Source organism: Orbicella faveolata, unplaced genomic scaffold (genome assembly GCF_042242905.1).
Source record: "Orbicella faveolata isolate gen_17 unplaced genomic scaffold, um_ofav_v1 contig_26, whole genome shotgun sequence".
NCBI classification, from domain to species: Eukaryota; Metazoa; Cnidaria; class Anthozoa; order Scleractinia; family Merulinidae; genus Orbicella; species Orbicella faveolata.
The window spans coordinates 14,292,970-14,310,627 of NW_028301554.1; the positions used below are offsets into that span (position 1 = coordinate 14,292,970).

General features: G+C 39.4%; 2 protein-coding genes across 2 annotated transcripts; both read right to left on the minus strand.

Annotated features, from left to right (window-relative positions):
- Window positions 1-2,549: 2,549 nt before the first annotated feature.
- LOC110043945 (uncharacterized) lies at window positions 2,550-11,304 on the minus strand. The gene is made up of 2 exons (XM_020749451.2): window positions 10,988-11,304; window positions 2,550-5,273 (listed from the first exon to the last, which is right to left on the minus strand). Exon 2 carries the CDS (start codon window positions 5,204-5,206, stop codon window positions 3,944-3,946), a length of 1,263 nt encoding a protein of 420 aa, XP_020605110.2. The 5' UTR covers window positions 5,207-5,273; window positions 10,988-11,304; the 3' UTR covers window positions 2,550-3,943.
- Window positions 11,305-12,994: 1,690 nt separating this feature from the next.
- On the minus strand, window positions 12,995-14,901 carry LOC110043939 (uncharacterized). Its single transcript, XM_089296192.1, has 3 exons — window positions 14,648-14,901; window positions 13,658-13,798; window positions 12,995-13,272 (listed from the first exon to the last, which is right to left on the minus strand). The coding sequence occupies exons 1-3, from the start codon at window positions 14,849-14,851 to the stop codon at window positions 13,147-13,149; spliced, it is 471 nt and encodes a 156-aa protein (XP_089152318.1). The 5' UTR covers window positions 14,852-14,901; the 3' UTR covers window positions 12,995-13,146.
- Window positions 14,902-17,658: the final 2,757 nt, after the last annotated feature.

Consider the following 17,658-nt stretch of genomic DNA (forward strand, 5'->3'; position numbering starts at 1 on the left):
AGCTATTGTTTGAGTTCTATGTACGCTTTCACACGAAAGTGCGGCGGAAGTACAATTTGTCATGTTTATTGACTGTACAAAACACGCATCGGCGGGCGCTCTCATTCATCGACAACAGATAATTTACTGGATTTTTACACGAATAAAACTGAGCAGTATCTACGGACGTAAAGTTACTAAGTCTTGATGAAACATCAAGCGTTGCTTACAATTCACGCGAAACTCAAACTAGCAATTATTTTGTTTTACTTTTCGGTCGCGATAGACTGACAAATTCCTCGCAAGCGTGTGGCAAGAGGAGTAAGGAAACTATGAAGTCCTAAAGCTCTGCTATATCTAAATATATCCAGCTGGTTTTTTGCAGCGTAATGGAAAAGCTGTTAATTTTCAACATATGAGAAATTTTAAAGTGGAGTAATGTTCAGCTCATGGAAAAGAAGCATCCGTCGGAACACAACTTGATCAGCGATATATATAAGCTTAGAGCGGAACATACCTAAATTTGACATTGTCTTACTTCACTCAAACTGGAGCAGCTTACGACGAAAATACTTAAGCAAAATTCCAACGGACGTGAACGCGTTGAGTTGTGGGCCAAAAACATGAAAAATTTCGGGAATTTCGGACGTCATTTCCCCCGCGCGACATCCGCAAAAATCCTCGCAGCGTGTACGCGCGTGTGCCGCAGGTGATGGCGCAATTTGTTCTCAAAATAGAATTATTGTCTCATATCATGGGGACAACCCCAATACTTGAAATGGCGCGCGCTTACGGTCTCCGTCCCCGATTATGGCTCCTGCTAACAGGCTAATAACCCTGTTTACGGCGTTAGCGCTCAATAATGGAAAAAAAAAAACCAACGATATATACTAAAAACGTCTTTAGTCATCTGCATTTTATCCCTGATCCGCAGTCCACATTTTACCCTTAGTCTGCACTTTGCAGTTTACCCCCGGTCCTCAGTCTGCAGTCCTCAGTCTGCGTTTTACACAGTCCTGTCCTTCATATGGTGGGGAGAAGATCCTAGAAGGCGACCTAACAACTTTTCGTTTGGTTTACATGCAGAAATCTCGGTCGTGTTGTTTACTTGTTCGTTTTTTAGGCCTTAGTACTGTCCCCCTCTCCCCGCCCCCTCACAATACTACAAAGGATCTTCCGAGCGAAGGTAGTTAATATGGTGCTAGGATATTCCTTAGCGTTAACGGTAGGTAAGTACATGTACATGTAAGCCGGTAGGGTGATCCTCCTTCTAGGGTCTTCCTAGTGCTTAATCCCGAGGGTAAAATATACTCAAGAACGCCTCTTGACGTATGAACCAGAACCTAATGAATATCCAAATGATACCTTTCTTGATATAGGGAAGAAAAACCACCAAAGCGAAGTATTATTCGAGCTCTTCTTTACCTCTGATTTCTAATTTCACCCCCGCTCTTATAGAAACTGCAAGTGTTGTAGCTTGCAAATAAAGCCGCCTCTCAGATCATCTCATTGCTCCAGGCCGGTTATATTAGGTAATGAAGGACGGAGGCGTTCGCAGGCTAGGATTATTGTTACTAAGTCCATTTTAAGCACATTTTAGAATACTACCAGCGTATTTTGTTAGTTCCTTTTTTTTTTTTCTCAAGTCATTCCTTGGCTGGACTGTTCACGGTCTCTTAGTTTTCTTAATTTGTTTTTGAAAGTTGAAAGAACGGGAGCGAAGCGATCGCTGAGCGCGAGGATTTTCAGAGCGCGCGGCAACAACAACAATGACTTTATTCAAGTGTCGGGCCTATCTAGCCGGGGGTAAAGACCCTCTACTAATTGAGGACACTTAAAAAAGAAATTATAAAAATAATATTAATACAGCTGCTTAATTATCAATTAAAACTAGAAATTCAGCTGTTATAATCATATTAAACAAGTTATTTGTTTAAAATAGGCTAAAATTTGATTGCTCCTGCTCCCCTTAAGTGTGCGCTTACACTCCCTTTGTGATGATAGCTCGCCCGCTGCTCAATGAAAGAAGAGAGACGCTGTGAAAAGTCTATTGCTAGAAACCACGTGCATGTACTCATTGTCATTATTCAGCAAGTTATGAAGATACTCATATATACTGGTCAGCAAGTTCTTTCTACCTGTCTTCCGGACAGATTTCCCGTGACACAACTACAGTATGTAGTTTGTTGGCCTCGTGCGCCTGGTATCGAGCGATATTCAGTTTCAAACAACAATTAATCAATCAATCGATTAATCAATCAACCAATCAGGGATTCAATTTTCAATTAATCAATCCATCAATTTAACATTTAATTTAAATATGTTTTCGTGTAAATGCAAACGTGGCGTAGCATAAACATAAGAATATAAGAAGTAATAAGTATCAAACGCGAAAGACCGTGTTTGACCACATTCCCAAACACCGAAAAGAGAGTTATTTTCGACGAACTTCGAGGGGTTTGGAAATGTTGTCAAACACTGTCTTGAGTGTATGAAAGATCTTCGCGATCGAAACCGCTGTTAAAACTAAGGCGAAAACGGAAAAAAATCGTACATCCATGGCTTCATTTGTTTTATTCGTGTCATTCATGATATTTAGAAGGATATAATCTATGGAAACGAGTGGTGCGTTTGAAAGATGTTTCAATGAACAGTTGAATCCCTATCTCCAACTAAGAAACAAAAACTAGTTGAAGTGCTGTAGCATCAGAAGCATATCAAAGGAAAATTGTACAAGTTCGAGATAGCAATGATTAGCTGTAGGTAATTAATTCACAAATAATAGGACAACCTAGTTCCCAGGGTCTCCTCTCTTGGTCAAGGATACTTTCTCGCAACCTCGTCGCCAGGGCCTTCTCTTCGACGATTTTCAAAATGGCGGCTCGTCGGGAGAACACTCCTGTATCCCTTTCTTATTCGTATAAATACTCGCCAAATCCGCCATATTTGTTTAGAATGTATTTAAACCAATCAGCCTGTTCGTATGAATGGACCAATTAGCAAGGGTGTTAGTTCAGCATTGCCCAGGGTATTCTCCCGTCCCACCATTTCGAAAAGTGGAGAAGGCCCTGGGGACGAGGTTGTACTTTCTCGAGGGAGGATAAGAGAGGACCCTGGGAACGAGGTAGGCTTGATTACCAGCCGCTGTTCAAGTAAGGAGCCCGCGCTCCTCTCCGAACTGACTCGAGTAAGTGGGACAGTGAGCAGCGGGTATCGAACCTACAATCATAGACAAAAGTGTTGACACATCTGAGCAAAACAAACGCTCTCTATCGGCGTCCTTCCGTAATTTCAAAAACATCTGTTTTGTTGATAGGCAAACCCCCTCTCCCCCTTTTCAATGTTGAAATACGCTCCGTGGACACTGTCACGTGGTTACAACATTGAAAAGGGGAGAGGGGGTCGAAATATAAAATTGGAGATTGTAAAACACACACGTTCAACGAAACAGGTCTTTTTCGGGGAGTGTCTCAACTGCTTTGTCCATGATTGTAGGAACGAGATTGATAATAGAAATGTAAACCCTTAGATCATTTATTCCAGCTGTACTGAGTTACAAAAAGCTTGCAAACGTCCACGACAACCAACCTTCACTCACCTCCTCTCCTTTTGAATACCTCTCTTTACATGACTAACTAGTGAACAACTTTATCACATGATATTCCGAAGGCAGTGGCTCGTACTAATAAAACGAAATGTTCTAGGATTACAGCGATATAACATGTAACGTTACGATACCATCGCTCGCAATCTTGTGACAGCCGCAGTTTTAAGAAATGAACCTTTATTTTTCTTAATATCTCACCCTTACTTTTGCAATATAATTAATCTGCATGCCGGCACACGATACAGGCCACAAACGTTTAGAACAGAAATTTTTTCTAAAAAATAAAAGTTCCAAATCTTTCGTAAGATCAATGGTAATGTAACTGAATAAACTAATCTTGCATGGTAACAAAATCAATCAAACTGGCTCTGGTTCTACACGCCCGTTTTTGAGCGTGTTTCCATGCAGCGTTCGTTGATGTTTTTTAAGGCTCTTTAAGCTCATGTATCCCTTACCACAAACAGAACACACATGTGGTCTTTCACCGGTGTGTAGACATATGTGTAACCTCATCTTACGATAGCTACTTAAAAGCTTTCCGCAAATCCAGCATTCATGTGTTTCACCAGAACCGTGTACAGTACTGAGGTGTACTGTGAGATCTTCCTTGCGAGAATAACGTTTATTACAGTGTGTACATCGGTGGGTTTTCTCTTTAGTGTGGGTTCGCTCATGTCTTCGAAAGTGTGAGTTAGATATAAATACTTTGTCACAGTAACCACATTTGTAGAGCTTTCCCTCTTTTGCAGCCTTCTCTACTCGCATCTCAACAGGAATGTGGACTATTTTATGTTTAGAAAGGGACGAATTGAGTCGAAAACGTTTTTCACACTGATCGCATTTATAGGGCTTCTCGCCTGTGTGAATACGCTGATGTATGTGGAAATCACCGACACGGAAAAAACTTTTGCCACAATCATTGCACTTGAAAGGCTTCTCCTTTTGGTTAGTGTGCGTTCTAACATGTCCAACAAGAGTCGAACTCTGAGCGAAGCATCTTCCGCACTCTTTACATTTGTAGGGCTTTTCTCCAGTGTGAGTTCTTAGATGGTCACGGAGGGAAGTGTCGCAAGACATCAGTTTTCCACAGACGTGGCAGCGACAGGTCAGATCCCTACTTGAACTATGAACCTTTTTGTGTCTAATGAGAGCGGTTCTTTGCGTATACTGCTTGTCACAGAGGTCGCAACTGAATTGCTTTACTTTCGAATGGGTTGGTAAGTGATTCTCGAGAATATCTTTCCTGCCAAAAGTCTTACCACACTGGTCACATCGAAAACGTTTGGGTTCGATGACGCTGCCGCGACAACGATGGCTATCAATTGCTGGTATGTCATCGAAACTCCGTCCGCAATCAGAACATTTAAACCGTCGTTCAGCTCTGTGTTGCTGAATATGTTCCCTTCTGGATCGGAAATCGGCAAAGCCTTGTCCACCAACATGGCACTTGAAAGGTAAGTCTGTGTGGGAACGATAGTGTTTGCGGAGTAGTGTTGGGGTCTCAAAACGTTGGTCACACTGACTACAAAGGTATTCTTTTTCTTTCCTCAACTGGGGCAGTGCTGGGTTGGTGTCTTGTGTTTTACCACCTCTACTACTACTATCTGAGGGTGGTTCCATATCACCAGCTGCAGGATAAGACGTGGCCGGTTCGCCGACAAAGTCACGAGCACTAAACAGCTGTGTCCTGAAACGAGATTTTCCATTAGTCCATGAACTTCGACATCACGGATAAAATTGTGTCTGGTACGATCTTTAAAATAACTGGTTTTTACTAAACTGTGACCCAGCTGATTTAATCAATTACTCAAGATCGAGACTGAATATGAATTTTTTCACCGTGTTTTGTGACGATAGGTTTTTCGGATGTACACACACTTCCGAACTTAGCGGGCAACAGTCTCAAAACCCGGGGAAGAAATAGCTCTGGAAAATACGACCCAGGCTTGCGAGAGCGGAAACTGGTCACGATTTCCTGGTACCAACAGATTTTTTTCGACGGAAGTCAAGGGGGAGACAGTGCTTGCTTCCAACAGGAGTTTATTCTCAACTCATCTGTAATCAGAAAAGCTTTACAAATGTACTCACTTATATAGCATCACTTACATATCAATGTTTACAATGTGAACAATGCATCTTCTAACAAACAAAAAGAGCGGAAAGCAAGTTTAATTAAGAGAGAAATTTCCGAAATTGAAAAGAAGCACTTAAATTAAAATTCACAGCTTTGAAATTAAAAATAGCGAACTTAAATTAAGATAAAACAAACTTAGGAAATTGAAAGAGAAAGACTTAATCTAAATTCCCACTCGTTCTCGAAGTTGCTTTGTTTATCCGAGTGAATTATAACAAAAGAAATTTACCCTTGAATGGAAACTAATTAAAGTGCTTTAAGAAGAGCGTATGTTTAGCTGCCAATCTTCCGTGAGAACTATAATATTAGAGGAAACTGTTAATTCGAATAAATAACGTTATAAGCAGGAACTAGGAGAATATCTTTTTACTTACTAATACGAACTTTGATTATGAACAAAAGCAAAAATGTGCAGGTGTACAAAGAAACGGCAATGTATAACGCACAATGTTAAATTGACTAAAATAAGATTTCTAGTTGCTAATTAACAAGGAACTACTGTTGATTTTTTCTATAAATTTTTCACGGTGATAGTATAATTTGGAAACTCTCAGTCGCCCAAACGAGGGGGTACCGATGATATGTTTACGGGTCTTTTATTGCACGGACTAATGTCTTGCACGTTCTCCGTCTAGCGTCTACTGCTTCTACTACTAAAGTATTACCACTACTTGAACAACAAATGCACACGCACTTAAATACCATATCGGTAGCAATGTGGGCCACACGGGACAAACTGACCTTGGAAGATTAAACATTTTACAGGACACTAACCCAAACACTTTCACGCGACTTTCAGAAGTGAACTACAAAGTTCTTTCGAGTTCTTGAAATAACCAATAGAAACTTACGCTTAGAGAACAAGAAACCTAAACAGGATCTTTGTGGGAGATTCAGACCAAGGCCAGTAGACAAACCCAAACATGAGTATTGATGGGGTTTTGTTCGGAGCTTAAGTACTCTTGATAAACTATATATGATAACAATTTGAAGTCATAAGACTCACTATGTGGGTAGTCGAGCCCTAGAATCACAAGACTAACGTGGTAACTACAAAATAATAAACAATTGGTGATTCCGAAGCAAAACTCTAAATTTTATAACTGAATTTTGAGCTTCATAACAGTATTTTCAATGAAAGAAGCCCAAACTGTTTAGTGAACGGCTAAGATATGGCGAGTAGACGGTTTTTCTGCACTACCCACACACAGTCCTTAGAGCTCAGTGTTAGGTCTAGCGAAAAAGACAATACTGAAAACTTGGCTAAATGTGTAAAACTTTCTGAAAGGTAAGTACAATAAGCTATGTGGATAAACTAATCAATGCAGTCCTATTGTTATACAAAGATTCTAGCCGAGTCAAAGAGCGAGTTACGAACGTATCGGAAACTTCGAGATGGCTCGGTGGACAAAATAGTGTTATGAATTTCTTCACGATAATGATTCAATAAACTTAATTTTAAAATCCCCTTGTGACAGTTTTAATCGAAGTAAAAGGTAAGATGAAGATACGTAAAGTGGTGAGGATTATTGTAAGTTGCAGGGTGTTATAAAACGCTGGTGGAAAACAGGTGGAGTATTTTTTACGTGAAACAAAAACGAATAGCGAGGACGAAATAAGATTTATTTAAAAAAACGTTGCATGATAAAATCGTCTAAAAATAAAAACAATTGTTGCATAGTTACTAGTTAGACCAATGATAAACGGTACGTGAGATGAACGGTCCGGTGTATTTCGAATATGTTACGAATCATGAAACATGCGAAAATTTGAACTCTTCTTGAATCGAAGTCAAATAAATCGCGAAGACATCATTTCTGCCGTTTTCTCAAGAAAGACACAAGCTCATTTGTGAAGTAACAGCAGGAATTACCTTTCAGGTCCTTTCACACAGCCTTTGCTGGTAAACCATGGTACTGCCGATGAAGTCAAAATCCGCCTGTATCCGCCAAGGGAGTAAGAATTAAGCGAGCCCTAATTAACACTGCCGCGTAATCGTTGATGTCTATAAAAGCTCTGTACCACTGTTTATGTGTATTTAAAGAAATTTCACCTGTTAAATGATAAATGCCGGGTATTCAATAGGTTTCTAAAATTTTTAACCAATGACGTGAATCTCATCGCTTCTCAGCGCTCCAAGGAGTCTTTGGGGGTCTGGGGGAAAGCAGTCTTAACCCTAAGAGAGGCTTCTCCCTTATTCCCCGCTTTTTTGCGTCCCCTACTCCTTTTCCGTTTACGCCAGCAACGCAGGTTACTGCTCGCCAAATTGAACGCGCCCACGGCAAAAAAGTGAACCATTTGTCAAGGAGCGTCGCTGCCACCTTCACAAGACGACCACCTTGGTGTCAGCTATGGTTCAAGTAAAATGTATTTTTTTTAATCTGTATGCAAATAATTTGAAATTTAAACAAGCGACAAGAAAAGAGAAATATTTTGAGTGAGTCATGGGGCGGTCCGTGGCATCGTCTATCGTATGAAATTAGAAGACGTTAAGCTGTGATGTCCCGTTAAAATTTGAATTCAGTGACAGATCATCGAACCGTAAAAGTTCCAGCCTGCGTGGCAGGCCGTAGAAGGGGAGGGAAAGGGTCACGCACTTCGCGCGCTCGTGTTTTCCCCTTTCCCTCCCCTTCGACGCCTGCCACGCAGGCTATAAAAGTCCCAAGTACATTTACGTGAAAGATGTGCATCTCGTTTACCTCAGCTAAATAGCTTTTAATGCATGAGTACAACGAATTAAACTTAACGAATGAGAGATAAGCTCAACGAGCAAAGGTGTTATTCAATAACGGCTATAACATTTAGCTAACTTCACAACTAGTCAGTTCTCTTGCTCGTCTCTTTTAATATCGCTGTTCTTGTCTTCTCCAAGCCGCTTCTGCGAGAACAATTGCTTTTAAATTTTATAGCGGCTTCTTCCAAGTTTCGCTACCCTGTTTAAAACGGTAAAAGGTAACGTCCGCATATGAGACAAGTGGCCCATCGATAAGGCTGGCGCTCATCTCCGGTTTCTGTGGCATGAAGCGGCTACGAGTATTTCAGCTCCCCCTTGGATGGGATGCTAGTCCATCCTAGGGTCATCCCCAGCATTAAATTCGCCGGTACCCATTTATACACCTGGGTGGAGAGAGGCCGACTGAGAATAAAGTGCCTCGCCCAAGAACACCATGTCCCCGGCCAGGGCTCGAACCTGGACTGCTTGATCCGGAGGCGAGCTCACTAACCATGAGGCCATCGCACCTCCACGCTCAACTGTTAAACCCCCTTCCAAAAATTTGAAGTTTTAAGCACTGGTTCATTTATTTATGCGTTTTTACAGGTCTCATTATATATACAAATATTGTACCTTTTCTTGTTACAAGATGGTGTGACAATAGGTTCCTCCGCTCTGAACTCTAAATGCGGGAAAGGGGCGTTTGAGGGGCCCAACTGGCTGGACGACTGCGCTTGGAGAACGATTAGCTCGGAGCAACTCGCTTGCTGCAAGATAGGAACTTGTAACGGGTTCCAAAATACCGTCGGATCTACTACAACTGGAGTTAGGACACTCAGAGAACTTGGGCTTGACGTTTTCTCTTCTTAACTTTGCGGTAAATCGTCGGTGTAAATCAACTTACAAGAATGAGAGCTCTCCTTTTTGTATCTTAAATTTGCATCATACAAGAGACAATAAGGTAACAAATACAAGAGCATTTGGAAGGAGACTGAATAAAACCTTCTTACAAACTGAAAACAAAACGAACGCATTCAGCTGGAAGGTTTTTTTGCCAACGCACAGCTAAATAACGTCAGCTTAAACCATGAAAGAACAGCTCAGTGTAATGACAACCTGCAGGCTATGAATAGAGTCGGCTTCATTGAAATTGTCAACTAACTAAACTCAGTTTATAAGATAAATTTGTCTACAAGTCTTAACAAATTATGTACGTGTGCGTTGTATATTTAGAGTAACAGGCTGTATAAGGAAAAAATAACTTTACTTTTCTTATACTTTTTTTCTTCGCACAACATTGTAGTTTGAACAGCGACAATCTCCACGCGAGAGTATCGAAACTTATTTGCTTAATACACAATACAGATTTCTTTGTCGAAATTCACAGTTTAAGTTCTGAGCCTAAAAGAGTTTTTAGTAAAACAACGCTCCTATTTAGCAAACGTTGAACTATAATTTCGCCCTGACAATTGTTTATATCGTGTATTTGTCACGTCATTTCAGTTGCTAACCAAAGTTTTTCACTATAGCTATAATCATATTTAAAATCATCCAATAAAACATCCATTGACGGGTACTAATATTGAGGATTACAAGTAAATTTTTTACCAGCAAGAAATCCAAGTAAACTCAAATCAACACACAGTAAAATCACGACTGAAGTCGTAACTATTCAGAAAGACACTGTAAAAAAAAAAAAAGTGCGCAGTTTGCGCGCAGCTCTAAAATTCGATCGAGAGGACTTTAGTATTTCCTTGAGTTCCTCAGGTAATGCATTTCCTGGCCATTGTCGGGCCATCTAGAAGCATTTTCATAACTATAAATGTCAAGAAGATAGAGCCACGATGTCTCTCTGATGATGGACGGAACAAAATATATCAGTTATTTTTAGTAACGTAAGATCGCATCGATAATCGCGGAACTTCACTGATTTGCTCTTCAGTTTAGCAAAATGCTTTAGTATGCCGCTTGCGCAAATGGACGCTGACTAAACCTCCATCGAGTTGCTACAAAAATATTGTTTCAGTGCAAATGTCAATTAAAATGTACAGTCAATAAGCCCTATACCCACATAGGGTTATGGTCAAAATCTCTAATCTACAGTCAATAAGCAGCATGTTATCTTGATAATGATGTTTGAAACATTTCATAATCATAAAGCTTCTAGAAAGTTATGACACTAATTGCCGTAACTTTAACAGTTCATTTTCTAATTTTGTAAATAACAAATGTAAATCATCTTGTTGTACGGTGGCCAAAAAGGGGAAAATTTGCATCTAGTTGCGCGCGAACAAGGACAAGACAGAAGGTTTTCAATAATTAGAATAAGGCGGTATATTATAATAAGGTCTTCGTTTGGCCAGATAAAGACGAATTCGTATAATATCCTATAGAACGTCGACGTTTCAGTATTTAAAGCAGTAAGATTAATAAAAGTTTCATTCTGTGAAGCCTTTACCTGTACACCTTACACAGACGACTTCGCACTTGCACATGTGTTACGCAAATTGCAATCTTCAATTAACGTTTTACATTGTTGTATTTGCGGACTTACCTTGCTTTGGATACCTTGGAAGCTTGTAGAGAACTTGATTTTCTTGGATACGATTCTCAACTTTTTGATCAGAACAACAACAGGGTAAAACTTTGACGAACTGGCACACGAGGCGACGAATAAACTAAACGTATTGCTGAGCTTTGATCGAAAAGATTACGCTTTGAATACTTTAAATAAAATGCTCTAAAGATCCCTTTGTTTATGCAATCGAGTCTTATGTTATTCTTTCGCCACTCTTTCGGTCGCTTCTAACTTTCCCGTCACTGAACACATGTGCAAAGCAAATAAACCATTCAGTCTTCATTCAAAACAAACAACCGACCATGCGCAGCTTTTGAATGAAAAGAGAACCGAAAAGCAATGCAAGCCGTCCACGTGGTTATGTAATGAACGTGTTTTGGAAAATGGTTATTTGCATAAATAAACAATACGAAAAGATACCGCATGGAGATTGGAAGAAAAGGCTCACACCAAGACAAATTGTAGTCTTGTTAATTCCATTTCAAAGACTTAACATGACTGATGATGCAGAATTTTCTTAATAAATGGACAAGTTCTGCATCAAAAGGTGGGGTCAAAGATATCCAGGAACAAAGCAAATGCGCATTTATACTTTTTTTAGTCCATGCGAACCAGAGATACAACAAGTAACATCATCAAAATTTGTAAATACAGTGAAACCCGCATGTAAAAACCTACAATTTTTGAAGTCTGGCAAAATAGGTTCTTGTACTTTGGGGTAGTTATTGGCAATTTAGGCTCTTAAAATAGGTTAGTAATTAAGGAGATATAATAGTTGATTACCAGAAAAATAAATAAACTTGGGTTTGGTTATTATAATATGTGCCGTATTTGCTCACAACTGCATTATGTATATGTATTTTCTTGCGACTTAAACTTCCAATCTCAAAGTCACACTCCTTGGTTAAAATGTTATCATGATTCAACTGTAACCGACATAAAAGAACCTGCTTGATCTTGCTTGGCTAAGCAGGTTCTTCTATATTTGGGTTTAAAATGGCAAATTTCTGCGAGCAGAGCCACAGAATGCAAACTAAATCAAACAGGAAACACATGACATTCTCGTCCCCCTGAGATCGCGATTCTTTTCAGTTAAATGCGAACAAATAGCTCTTTACGCCACACCACAATCTTTATTTATTAGCATTATTTACAGAGGAGTATTCATGACATCGCAGAATAGAGTACAGACTCTCGATAAACGATATCGTGCTAAACAGAGAGCGCATTTTGCGTTTTTCACAGTTGTAGAAAGATTGTTCCATGTTTCACATCCTTTGGACCTGGTAGAATATTTTTAGTTTCCGGTGCATACATGGTCGACGTGGTTTTTCGATGGAATGGTGCATCATGACTTTGGAAATAATTGTTTATTCGGAAAAAAAATATTCGATGTCAGAAGAGGGCATTTTGCAGAGAATCTGACCGTAAATGAATTTATAGCTTTGTTGTTGAAATCATCTACCGGCATAACTGATAATTTTAAAATGGACTTGTATGATCTGACTTATGCTTGTTATAACTATCTTCTTTTGTTATTATCTAATTGGCTCTAACCTTATGTGGGGGTGCTCGTTGGAAATTTCAAAAAGAACTGCTGACAGCTACCAAGATCCTTTTATCTGGGCGTGGATTGAAATGTTTTTCACTCCTAAGAGATACCAATTTTAAAACAGCGCATTGACCTTTTTCGGCTCAAATACCGTAAAAGGTACCGCGAAAGCTCCTGCTGTGGACCTTTTGAGAATGAATACCGTAAGAGCTACTAAACCCGCTATTTTAACCCCTAAAAGTTTCGACGAGCATCCAAGCGGTCCGTTTTATGTGGGAGTTCAACTCCGGGCTAACTGGAGCGGCAAATATTACCAGCACAGCACTCATTGAGGGCCTTAAATTGAATCTTTAACGTAATATAAGTTCAATATCGTGCATTAGGTCTCTAGGGTTTCTAAAATTAAGGGAACAAACAAGATCACTCAAAAATCCCATGCATTGTCTTTTTTATTGACTACAATACCATATCCTGCATGATACATTAGTATATATGATGTGAAGAAAATCTTTTTGAGCCTGATTGCACAGTCGATATCGTACTATTTGTTGTCATGGTAACAGTGTGGCATTTCTTCGAGGACTTATTCCCCAGGCGTCGGCTTCGGCTTGAAAGCAAAGCACCTCTTGATCCGAACGAAGCAGCAGATTTCACCGGCACAGGTAGGGCTAGCTTTCCTGCACATAATAAGCAGGCCTACACAGAGTTTCTGTGAGAGGAACAAAGATAGATATAATCAAGTAATTAACCTTAGTATTGGGGCGAAATACACGACCCGAAATTTCCCAGGATATCTGTGGCTATTTAACTATTAGACCCGTGGTCCTTGAGGGCGAAGGGTCTAATTGTTTTAGTATCACCCAACTACTCAGACAGAAAAGGCAATAATAAAGTTAGCAAATGCAAGTTGAAGAAATATTTATTTGGAAATAAAACGAAAGAAAGCGTCATGCTCGATTGCGCCAATTTCGCTACTCGAGGACTTTTACTAATAGTCCTCTAGTAGCGTAGCCAATTAAAATGCAGGATTTGCATTAGTCCACTAGTTGGGTGATACTAAGTTACGTTATCGTTACGTTACGTTATGTCCTTACCTCTAAAGGAGTCAGAGTAGGAAGAGGGGTGGGGTGGCTAGCAATAATGCACTTGAAGAAATTATCGATGCACGCTAGCTTTTTACAGGCATCTCTTCCAGCCGGCTTCCAGCACGCCTTTCCTTTGATAACGCAAGGTTTCTGTGAAAAAAGATTGCTTTCATTTAGGAAGACAGAATAAGAGTTCTTAATTTATAGGATGAATAATGACTGGTTTAAGAAGTTATAATCCTCAGCTAGTTTCTTATTACTGAATCACTCTTTCAGTTGTTTCTGTGTTCTTGTTAGCTGGTGTTGTAAATAAGTTAGGGACTGGAGCTGGTTTGACCTGCGAGGTCTGAATCGAGTCTCGTGATTGACACTTGAAAAACGTGTGCAGAAAAGGAATCGGAGAGAACGGAAAGGAGTCTAGCGTGGACATTGATCTATCTCTGTATTACGGGAAATATCTATCGGAACACGGAATTAACTCTTAGAACAACATTGTCATATCTCGGAATCTATCAAAGGATCAAAATAAAGAGTATGGATCGATACAACAGCTGGAGACCAGCTGGATTCGAATCCGGACCAAGTACTGTTCTCGCCACTGCACCATTTCTTCAACGACTTCAGAATTATACAAGATATGCGGAAATTCTAAAACAAAACATTATCTCCTGTCATATTTTTTTTCAGCTCAATACCCTAAAAGCTCCCGCAAAAGCTCCCGTTGTGGACCTTTAGAGGCTGAGCCCTAAGAGACACCAAAACCGATATTTTTTAACCCACAAGGTATGACGAGCATCCCCTACCTTTTTGTATAGGAGTCCTCGCCCCCCGCCCCCCCCCCCCCCGGCACGAAAATGTCAGAGCATGAACTTAGTAGCATGGAACAGAACTTTGCAGTTTTTTAATGCATTCTATTACCAGCAGACGTTGTGGAAAACTGATTGTCATTACGAGAAGAGATAAAAGATCAAAAATAAAATCAGTTAATTATCGACTTACCGCCCACAATGGTGGTTTTGGTTTATCGGAGGAAACCAACTCCTGAGTATCTTCTGGGAAGCCCTGGTCTCTAAGAAGCTGTTTCATGTGCTCGTCATGGCGTTCGTCTAAGAAATCAATCACGGCCTTATGGAACTCAGCTTCATTAGCAGAGACAAAGGCTGCAAAAGCGCTGATGAGAAGAAGAGCTGCGAGAGTCTTCATTGTGGCTTCAAGCGATGTGTGCAGTTGACACTGTAACTTTGAGACGACGAATGCCCCTTATATATAATTGAGACGTCCTTACTTAATTTTGCGGCTTAGCAGAGGACAAACCTTTGTGGGAAAATGGTATTTGGACAGCTTTGCTGGTCTCGTGTTGACTTGACTTAAGGGTGTGGCAATCACAAAAGGCTTCCCATTTACACAAATGTGAACAAATATAACTACAAAAACACTTTCGCTCTAGAAATAGGGTAACAAAGAAGCCTGTCGAAGCTTAAGTATTTGTTGATGTTTCCGTTATGAGATTCTGTTATGCTTTCCACCATCAAAGACTTAGTTATTTTTAAACTGAAGATTATTTTTATGCAAAGTCGCAGCTGTGTTGCCATTTTGCATAAAAGAGAGAGAACAAACATTTGTTGGAACTTGATGACCAGCTAATGTAATTTTTAATCACTTAGAAACCTTGAAGTATCTTATAAACTTCGGTTTGATGAGAAATACGCGAGATAGTAAGTGTTAAGTCTCGGGAAATAAACTTAAGAATGTTGACTTTTGCCTCGGGATATCTGTTTTTGGTCCGCTACTACATCCTCAGCGTCAAAAGACTACTTTCTTTCCTTTCGCCAAAAAATGAAAAAGAAAAAAAAAAAAAGAAAAAAACGAAATTAAATCTAGTTTAAATTTTCCATAGCATCGAAAACACTCTGGAAAATGTTCTAGTTTTCCTAGTTTTCAATCCATCTCCCACCAGCTGGCCATTTCTTTCTACGTGGCAAGTTATATCAGTTTTCTTCTGTAATATAATGGCTTCGCAGGAAATTTGATTAAGTTCTCGCCTCAACTCATGGGGTTTACCTTGATAGTCTCAACAATTTCATCTAAGTTCCTTATCGATTAGGTTCAGTAAAGGATTATCGATGTCTACAGCAAAACGTTTCTACAGTCCAAATTTATTTTTGAACGAAGTCACAAATGAAGAAACGACCTAACATTCTTAAGCCTAATGAGTCAAGATGAACATCCGACAGGCCCGAAAACACAGTGCTCTGTTGGAGGCTAGTTTCTTTGTTTCTCACCGGTATATTTCTAAAAGGCTTACAAAGCTTCCACGCATTGGGAGAATAACTCAATGCTGCTAGTCTACACAAAACAACTCTCCTATGTTACGTGCCAGCAGTTCCAACCCTTCAAGGACTTTTTACGCGTCCCAAACTCGAAATGTATTGAAATTCTCTTTCACTAGACGATTTGATCAAATTTGACTTCAAGAATTCCAAATTCTTGATTAGTTATTTCTCTCCTTCGTTGTTAAGTATAGGGATTTGAAATATGTTCCGCTTACCATGAACTAGACGCAGTTCTCGTTATGTTTGTCCCCCTAAAGATAGCTAAAAATGTCATTGCAACAAAATGTTTATCATGGCTTTTGAAACATAAGGCAGAAGATTAAATGTTCATCCAGTTTTTAAAGAGGAGACAAGGAAAGTTTAGGGAAATTAAGTTTAGAAAGTTGAATCCAAAGTGTCCAAAAAAACAAGTTTTATTCTTTCCACGTTAAAATAAGAAAAAGATAACAAGGAAAAAACACGAATAAATACAGTGAAACAATCCGTTTATACAAGTTCGTTTTCCATCAAGATCCGAAGATTAACTGCAAAACTTTACCAAATCAGTTTAACAACATTTAGACGTCCGTTACTTTTCTACTCAGTGGCGAGGAAACACTTGGGGCACTTGGAAATTTTAAATTATCTTGTCTAGCTTTGCCTCTCCTACACTCATTCTTCATCTTAAACCTAACTTGTGATGTTTCAGCGACTTGCTATTTGTTCAGCTTAATATTGGTTGGGCGCAAGTTATCACAAAGACTTTCAAAATGTTTGGACTTTTAACTGCCTTGTTCTTTGTTTCGAGAGAGTCCTTTGTCCCTCAAAGAGTTGCGTTCTCAAAATATTTATCATGGCTTTTGAAACATACCGAAATATCTTCAAAAGCAGGTGTGAAAGAGGTAGGAGGAGGAGGAGGGAACTGCATGTATTATTAACTCAGCAAGTAAACTAACAGGGAGGTGCTGTACAAAGTAAATAGTACTTGTAACAGAGTGCCCTAACAAAACTTAATTATAACCCGAGAGCGGGGTATGATTCTTGTTACATCTCTTATGCTAACTTCCACGCTGGCCAAAAACTTTACATATTTTCTCTATATTTCTGAATATTATATATTTATTTACAGCAATAAAATTATGTATTTTTGCATCTCCCTAACATAAGTAAAACACATTATTTCAGCTGGGTTAATTTTTTTGGACGTCAGCAAAGATCACAGATAACAGTCAAAAAAATTAAAATTAAAACTTGGCCTTTCTATAGGTGTGTAAAAGCTTTGATCATCATTTATTAGCTTGGTTTAAAATAAGTTCAGATGTTTGACAGGCCAAATAGAACTTTTTACGAAGCCGTTGTTCGTTTAGACAGGGTTCTTTGTTACCCTATGTACACGTATCTTGGCTTTCAAAACGTTTAACAAACACACGAAAAGAATGAGAAATTAAACCTTTGACTAGCTGTGGAGTATTTTCTTACATTAATAACGCTATATTCCATGGTAACTATATCGCGTTTAAGATATCTTCAGCGTTTATCTTAACTCTTTAGGTAACAATGTCGCATTTACGATAAAAAGACCAGGGGTCCGTTTCTCGAAAGCCCTGGAAACTTTTCGAGCCCGCGAAGCCGTTTTTAGGTAATCGTTATTTAAAGATAAAGAAGTGTATACGCCTGAAACTTCTTGCATGAAGGGAA

Excerpts from the sequence above, each read along its gene's own strand:
- LOC110043945 (XM_020749451.2), bottom strand. The coding sequence starts at position 5,206 with ATGGAACCACCCTCAGATAGTAGTAGTAGAGGTGGTAAAACACAAGAC.
- LOC110043939 (XM_089296192.1), bottom strand. The coding sequence starts at position 14,851 with ATGAAGACTCTCGCAGCTCTTCTTCTCATCAGCGCTTTTGCAGCCTTT. Across the intron at positions 13,799-14,647 it reads CAAAACCACCATTGTGGGCG|AAACCTTGCGTTATCAAAGG; the intron begins GTAAGTCGATAA and ends CTTTTTTCACAG. Across the intron at positions 13,273-13,657 it reads CTACTCTGACTCCTTTAGAG|AAACTCTGTGTAGGCCTGCT; the intron begins GTAAGGACATAA and ends TTCCTCTCACAG.